This window comes from Sceloporus occidentalis, unplaced genomic scaffold (genome assembly GCF_023333645.1).
Source record: "Sceloporus occidentalis isolate IW3139 unplaced genomic scaffold, rSceOcc1.0.p SCAF_2, whole genome shotgun sequence".
Taxonomy (NCBI): domain Eukaryota; kingdom Metazoa; phylum Chordata; class Lepidosauria; order Squamata; family Phrynosomatidae; genus Sceloporus; species Sceloporus occidentalis.
The window spans coordinates 33837615-33846244 of NW_028316982.1; the positions used below are offsets into that span (position 1 = coordinate 33837615).

The 8630-nt window shown below is 41.1% G+C and overlaps 1 protein-coding gene across 1 annotated transcript in view; it reads right to left on the minus strand.

Moving 5' to 3' along the window:
• Window positions 1-6987, minus strand: part of LOC149318139 (mast cell carboxypeptidase A-like) — a 28288-nt gene extending 21301 nt beyond the window's left edge. Inside the window, exons 1-3 of the mRNA XM_089509082.1 lie at window positions 6654-6987; window positions 1139-1320; window positions 982-1057 (exon numbers count right to left, since the gene is read on the minus strand). Of these exons, the coding sequence (XP_089365208.1) occupies window positions 982-1057; window positions 1139-1209 (147 nt within the window). The 5' untranslated portion in view covers window positions 1210-1320; window positions 6654-6987. The remainder of the gene's footprint in view (window positions 1-981; window positions 1058-1138; window positions 1321-6653) is intronic.
• Window positions 6988-8630: the final 1643 nt, after the last annotated feature.

Consider the following 8630-nt stretch of genomic DNA (forward strand, 5'->3'; position numbering starts at 1 on the left):
GAGAGCTGGACTGTGGTGCAAGTTTTCATTGTCAAGTTCCATACACTTCTGGGAGGCTGGCATGGCTTGCCACCAGAGCTTGCTCCAGCATGGATTTACCCATAGGGTTGCATTAGATTGCAAACCTATACATCTTTATTTGGGAACATGTTCTATTAAGTTTCTGGGCCTTCTAAGTGGATATCTTTGGATTTTGCAACCAACTTGACCAATTGCTAGTCACACGTGGTGTAGACCCACTAGACCAAAGGGACTTGTGTTGAGTGTTGAGTTTAGGAGTTCATTGGGTTTATTCTAGTTGGGACTAGCAAGGTGGTTAGATTCAACTGGGGAGGTCACATGCTTGAGCATGCAGGATCTGAGCAGTACAGTATCAGATGGGGTCCTGGAGATGTCTCATTCACAGGGTCACCATGAACTGAGATCGACTCAAGGGCAGTTAACAACAACACTATTATTTCAGCTTTATATTTAAATAGTTTGAAAGCTTTACTTACATATTATTCTTACTCGAATACTAGTAAATATTTTAGGCATGGCAACTCAAGGACACACAGTGTCCTTTAGACTTTTAGGAAAATGAAGGCACTGAAACATGTTAATATACTAATTTTAGCATGCCCAAATTTATATACAGTAATTTATAATATTTCTGCTTTGGGGAGAGGTACCTGGAAAAACAACAAGAAAACACTTCATAGTGTTCATCCAATCTGACGTGTTTTATGTTCATTCATTATGGTATTACTATTTAAAATTATGCATTTCTAAACAAAGAAAAAATTCTGTTCTACACTAATTATAAAGATGTCTGGAGGCTGTTTTTGAAAAAGGTATTTAATACTGTTTATTACTATAAACTCACAAAATTCTAGCATTTTCTGTTTAAATTGTTTCCTTTTTTTACACAAGATATCCAGTCATCAGATGCTAAGGACAAGAAGGAGGAAAGAGGCTAAGTTGTTAGTCAAAATAACTCACCTGTAGGTTGCTTGGCAAATTCTTCAGGAAGTTCACTTGCTTTTCTTTATGGGGCTTTACACGAAACACCTTGGCACTGTGGAAAATAGAATGAAGGATTAAGTAGCTATGGAAACAATTTCTCCACCTTGATGTAACTTAAGTGAAAAGGCTGTACCTGTCAAATCGGCGAGCAGAACTCAGAATTAAGGCGCTGGCCATGAAGCCCATAGCCAACAATGACTTCATGTTTCTTTTACTTTGCAGCAATTGTTCTCTGTCATTTTTATTCTTCTGCTTGGTGATCAGCTGATATGCATAGAATGTTCATTGGATGATAAGAGGTTTCTGCTGTCATGCCTGTGTATATACAACTCTTATTAGTGCTTTCAAACGAGGTATGGAAGTATCCCCTACAACAATATATAAAATCAACTACAGATACTACATAAAAACTACATTGTGAAATATTATGGAATGTGTGGGATATAATTTAATATCACTGGCCTAGATTTGGGGCATTGATACTTTTGTAAAATGTCCTGTTGATTTTTATAGGCTTACTAACTTAGTACAGAAAGCCATGGGAGGTTAGTGAGTGGATCTGGCTATTGATAAATTTCTGGAGGATGATATACAGTAAATTGGCGAGGATTTTGGACTCCTGATTGTTCCACAGTCATAGAAACAAAAGCAGCCTCTTTCCTGATAACCTGTTCATCCTTGTATGAACAGTAGGCAAAGGGATCTTGTAACACCTTAGAGATTTGCTGAGAGAATTCCATGGCAGTTAAAGTGGAATCATAATGCTATAATTCTGTAGTGTCAAAGGGCCCCAGGTTTCTGCAGTAAAAAACCCAAAGAAAATCCCATTAACGAAGTCTGCCTACTCCTGCAGCAAGAAAAGCCTACTCCTCCATCCACTAGCTTAGATGATATTAAGTCTTTCACTTGATTCCTTGTCACCAAAACAAGTGCTATTAACCAGGGACTGGGCTTTTCTCCTCCAATTGTGGCTCCTTGTTCATAGAATTCCCTCTTCAAAGAAGCATGTCTGGCACTTACACTATTATCTTTTAGGTGCCAGGCCCCCCAAAAAAAGTTTCTATTTTTCTATCCTTTTAAGTACCTCATATAGTTTTTAAAACACTAAATAGTATTTTATTCTGTGGTTCATTTGTCATTTAACAATATCTGTTAGTGCTTTTCTTGTATTGTTGGTTTTGTGTTTCTTCAAGTCATTTCCGACTTATGTCAACCCTAAGGTGACCCTTCTGTGGCTGGGCCAAACGTTTTCATTGCTGAGTGAGAAATCATAGTCCAGTGCTCAAACCAATACTCCACACTGGCTCTTGTATATAATTTTGTTTTTATGAATAACGCCTTAGGGAGCTGGGGATGTTTAGCCTGGAGAAGAGAAGGTTAAGAGGTGATATGATAGCCCTGTTTAAATACTTGAAGGGATGTCATATTGAGAAGGGAGCAAGCTTGTTTTCTGCTTCTCCAGAGAACAGGACCCAGAACAATGGATGCAAGCTACAGGAAAAGAGATTCCACCTCAACATTAGGAGGACGTTCATGATAGTAAGAGCTGTTTTTCAGTGGAACACACTTCTTCGGAGAGTGGTAGAGTCTCCCTCCTTAGAGATCTTTAAATAGAAGCTGGATGGCCATCTGTTGGGGTTGCTTTGGTTGAGATTTCCTGCATGGCAGGGGGTTGGACTGGATGGCCCTTGTCGTCTCTTCCACCTCTATGATTCTATGATTCTAAATACCTTGAATATTCATAGTGAAGGGTGGAATGTGCTAAACAAATGTGATAACCTATCCCCAGTTGTAAGTTAGAATATAGTAAAAAGCAAAGTTAGACATTGCCATATAAATCAATATGCTAACATTTTTTTCCTCTGAGCACAATGAAGAAAGAATACCTTCCTAATCATGTTTTGTGTACTGGACCCCTTGTAAAAAGCTATGGAGCCAAGATAACTCAGTACTCATGCATCCATATATTCATAACTTCTTGTCTTTTCCTTTACCCCTGGGATGACCTACCAGCCCCTCAAGTGTTGCTTTTATTCTAGAAACATATAACAAAATTAGAGGAGGGTCTCCAAAAGATACACAAAACCTATTACACTGTGGGGAGGGAATTAGTGAAATCCATTAAAGAAGTGAATAAAAATATAGTACACAAAATAAGATAATTTTTTTATGTTACATACATCTAGGGTCAATTTTGTCTTCTCATTTCTTACTGTATATCTTACATTTCCATACAGAGTTTGTCTATTTTGTACTTTGTTTTTTACAGCTGTTATCAACCACTTGACATCTCTTCTAACTGACATTTTCCCTGGACGGTTACCAATTACTGCAGAAGATATCCTATCTCATTTATTATTACTTCATCCTGATATATAACATGTGAGCTAGTATGTGAAGTATCAAACTAGACACAGGAAGCATGTATAGACCTCCCATCTTATTCCCAAGGAAGGCTTGAATCTTCCCTATAAGAAAGGTCATCTGGAGCAATCATTCTTGCAATGTCCCATCCAATGCCATCATTCTTCATTTAGGTGCCCATTCCAGTGGAAAAACACTTCTAGGACTTAACCGCTGACAGCCATCCTGCCCCAGGGTGATGGTAATATAGGAAGTGACCATAGCATAGCAAACTGTACCATGTCCATATTGCTTAAATAATGTAACTAGCCTTAAAAGATGCAATTTCCTTGCATTATGGGTCTGCTATCAAAGGCAGAGGTCAGCAAACTCCCTTGTCCTACAAAACCTTTCTAGTCAAGTTTCTATATCCCATGACCTGCTCTGAAGATATATATATTTAATCGTTCATCTCCAGGAGATGAGGGTGCAAATTCTCCAATTTTGGTGGGATAATCTCTGGCCAAGAGGAAAGGGATGTGGGCACATAGCCAGTTCAGGTAGTACAGAAGCACTTACTACAGTTTTCTAGAGTTAACTGTTTGTTGTGGCAACTTGCAGAGTCTCCAGGGGCCTATGTATTTACAGAGGCCTAAAACAGATGTGCCAAAAACATCCCCTTTGGGCCAATCCAGGGGCATGGTGTTCAGATGATGCTCACCTCTGGACCAGGGACGTAGCCAGGATTTTAGGAAGGGGGGGGGGTCCAGACTAAGTGCCACCATTATAATGGGGCTTGGGTGCGGCAGCGCAGCAGCACACACCATTCATTTTTCTAATGGAAGGGGGGGTCCGGACCCCAAGAGCCCCCCCTTGGCTACATCCCTGTCTGGACTGGGCAGAAGTTGCACTGTGGTCACCTAAGGTAGCTCCAAACTGGCCACAAAAGGAGTGCAAAATTAGTGCCCCTTGCTGGCAGTCCATTGCGGACTGTGGTGGCGGCTGACCTCAGGCCTGTGGTGTCTGGTTGCCACAGTCCATGCCACCCAGGGCACACTCATGGCTGGAATGGCCAGAGGGTGCTTCAAGCCATCCATTTGCTTGAGGCCAAAGTTTCCTTCTTCTTTTCTAGTTGTTGTGTTGTCAGGTCTCACCCTACACTCTGCACCCACTTTATGGCTAGATTAAATATCCCTTTCCCTGCCTCCTTAAGTAGGTGAGAAGGAATAATCCCCTTATTTCACCTTGATCTGTGAACAGCCCCTTTAATTTTTTGTCTTAATGTCTAAACAGGAAAATAGGATACTTCTCCCCATTTGTATATGTGTGAGTTTAAATGACAAACTGTGAGCAACTATAGGTGGTACTTAAGGCATATTGCTTAATGACGTCACCAAGGGCTATCTCTAAGTCTCACATTTGACCCATAAATCTCAGGGCCAGGTATGATCCTGAACTGGCAACCCCGTTTCTGGTTCTAAGCAGAGAAGATGGGCAAGCAATTGAGTTGTGACCTCAATGCCACAGTTCAGTTGCTTTTGCTCTTTAGCCAGAATACAGGAGCCATCTGTGTCCCAGTCCTGGAAGCAAGGCTGTGTTGTCTCCTTTGCTTTGCATCCCCCTTTATTTCTTGCATGGACAAGGTAAGGGATGGATGAAACCAGCTGTGCTTGACATTTTGAATCACTGGTTGCTGAAATGCTAGTTGAGTAAACTTTGCTCTGCTTGGGTGGGGGAGCTAAATTTCCAGCTGAGGCACAAGGTGAAGGAACACTCCACTAGCTGGCACCTTTTGAGGGGAAGGTGAGGTGGAAGGAAGATACCATCTTTGTAGAACCCAGTATGTTTTCTGGCTTGGATAAAGCTGATACAGTGAGGTAAGTTATCAGATGAAGGGTCAGCTGAGGGCTCTCCAAAGACACAATATAATTTATCTGGTGTCTGGTGTACCCTAGTCTTGGGGGAAGCCAATAGAGGTGAGGGGTTTGTCCTTCCATAACCCAATATCTAGTCACACTCTTGGAGAAATACTGCTTCACTTAAACACAGAACCTGCATCTTGTCAGTATTGTGTTTCAATTTATTTACCTTGTTCCAGCCCAGTGACTTATTCTAGGCATATATGCATTTTTACTGCATCATGTGGATCTGATAGCCCACCATATGAGCAGAGGACTACTGAGCTCCATCTTTCTTAGTCATTGCTTTCCTCAATTTTGATACTTTGGAAAGCAACACAGCTGCAGATCAGAGGTTCTGTTTTGTGGAGCAAGAATTGTAGAAAATTAAGGATTCTAGAGAATTAAAAATCTTATTCACAGGGAAAGACTTCATGTGAACAAGAATTTCTCATTTGTAGGCATGTCCATTTACAATACATTGAGGGAAAGTGACAATGTGGTATTGTCGGGTTTCATGCTCCCCTGCTCAGACAATTCAAACAAACAAACAAACCAGAGTAACATGTGAGTTAGAGCTATAAAGCTGGGTGCCATTAATATGCTAATGGTAGTCACTACAGATTCGTAGTAGCAACATATATGTGCGTGTGTTAAAAACAGGGGACAAAATGTGTGCACATGCACAGCAAAAATACTACAGGACTAAGCAGTGGCTCCTAAACATTAGCATTTGGAGTTAGTAGGCACAGAACAATATAATGCCATGTTTGCATTTTCTAACCCTGAGAGCTTTTCCAGAAAGATACCATGGTCCAGAAGACTTAGCAGAACTGCACTCCATTTCCCAGCACAGATAATCAGAGTAACCGTCAGGGCAATCAAGGCAGATACTGTACCAAAACTAGTTCTATAACCAGACTGAAATGGGCCCAGATTCTCAGTCTCAGCTAGAGTTTACAGTCCTCATCCCACTGCATTAGCATTTTGCCCAGAGAAGAAATATCAGTGACCAAGGAGATTATTGCACTTGCTTTTCTCCCAAGCTGGGTAAGGGCAGAAACCACTTAAAAATGGATGTTATCACACACCTCCTTGCCCAGCTCAGAGGCATCACATATTTGATCTGGGCCTCACAAAAAAAGGGAAAGTCCCGTTCTTTGCGAAGGCTGGATCAGGTATGTGATGCCTCCAAGCTGGGCACAGACGTGTGTGATAACATCCATTTTAAAGTGGTTTTTGCCCATGCCCAGCCTGTGCCCAGCCCTGGATAAAAGTGAGTGCGATAATCTTCCAAGTGAAAATTTGTAATCCTTAGATCTGAACAAAAAGCTGAAAAAAATCTTACAAAACATTACAGAGAACACTTGATATACCCAGCTTCCCTCTAAAACAGATAAGATTTACCACAGCTCTGCTATAAGATGAAGATGCTGTCTGAATTCATCCTATGAAAATGGTGTTGATAGTGTCAGAGTCTTGTGTAAATTTATTGAACTGCTTTTTTCCAGTTGTTGTTGGTTTTCTTCAGTCATCCCACAAGGGTTCAACCCTTTCAATTAAACATTCTGTGAAGATGGGCCCTTTTAATGGAGAAGAGCAGATGCCCTGTGGCTCTCTCTTCTCTTTTATCTCCTCTTAGGTATCTTCACAGAAAATGCAGTTTAAACAATTTCTCAAGAAGACAAGATAAGAATGAGATGAACTGTGCTGTTTTAGAATCCTCATTCTATATCCAGAGTTGTATCCATCCTAGTCTGAAATATGTGAAATCACATTAGGAAACCAACTTCGTTACTTCTGAATATTACTGATAGTTTTATATCTAAAGATGAATAATGTCAAAGACCCATTTTCTTTTAAACTGGTACACATATACATGGATGTCATAGCAACCACAGAATATCTTACCAACATTCTCTCTATACATCTATTACTGAACTTCAAACAGCTTCAGCATCTACCTGTATACAAATGAACTCTGACTATGAGAAAACCTACCAAGAGTGTATACCTGGTAAGTTCATGGTCTGTTTCAAACACACACACACACACACACACACACACACACACACACACACACACTGATAGCTGATCAGATGACACCTGACACAATGGTCAAGTTCTTATAACTTGGCAGGAAATCACAAAATGAACAGTTTACCAGGTAATTACATAAATGCTTATAGTTCATTCCTTGCCCCACGAGCACGAGTCATCACTTCTTTAACCAGCTTCAAAACTGAGATAAAGACTATACTGTTCAGAGAAGCATTCGCAGGCATTGCATGATTATTATTTGATGTTTTTAACTTGTTGCCTCCTTTGTATTAATATGTATTATTTTATTATTTTCTAGAATGTACACCATAGGCAGATGTACATTCATTATTTTTATCTATTTTATTGATTGTGTGTCCAGCCCTGCGTAAATCTACAGCCTTATATAAATATAGCATAATAATAATAATAATAGTAAGTTAACACTCTGGTAGTCATCTGTTTTCATCTGATTTTCTCCTGGTTGTCATTCTTTGGACTAATTGGGTAATATTTGAAAGAAATTCTCAATGACCCTTGAAACATATTTTGGACACTTCCAGATTCTTTTAAAGTTCAGCATGAAAAAAGGGCACAGTAATAGTAGTGAAAATTAAACTCTGGGCCAAGATAGACAGCACAAAAGCGGCTTGACCACTCCGGCATCATGGCAGTGTCCCATCCATGCAGGTGCTGCCATTATGTCGTCACACATGCACCATGTCCAAACGGCGCAGCGCAGTCGTGACATCTCCATGCCACCCCAGGCCGCTTATGGCAGCTTGGCGGTGGCACAGAAAACAACTCCGCAACAGAGCTCCTCTTCAGTGCACGCATCGTTGGCATGGCAACCAAACGGACGTGCCAACAATGCAGAGGGGAAAGGGGCCACCCCTTTCTCCTCTGTAGCACCAGTTCTGCCGGGGTGCACTGGGTGCCTAAGGTGCCAGGGCACCCCTTTTCCAGGCCAATGAGAAGCGACATTTTGCCGCTTCTCTTTGGCATGGAAAAATGCTGGATTGGGGGTGCAGGGGCTGCCGGTGCGGTTGCCCTGGCCCCAATCCAGCCCTTTAGGGCGGTCTGTACCTTACTTATAAGTCTGAATTAGTATTTCAGTTTCTATTTATAGATGTGAAAGCTAAACAGTGAACAAAGCTGACAAGAAGAATATCAGCTCATTTGAAATGTATTCCAGGAGGAGAGTTCAATTGATATCATGGACTGCTAAAGAGACAAGTGGATTCAAGAACAAACCAGGCCTGAACTTTCACTACTAGAAGCGTAGATGACCAAACTGAGACTGTCATGGCCCTGAGTTTGCCAGACTTGAGCAGGGCAGTTGAT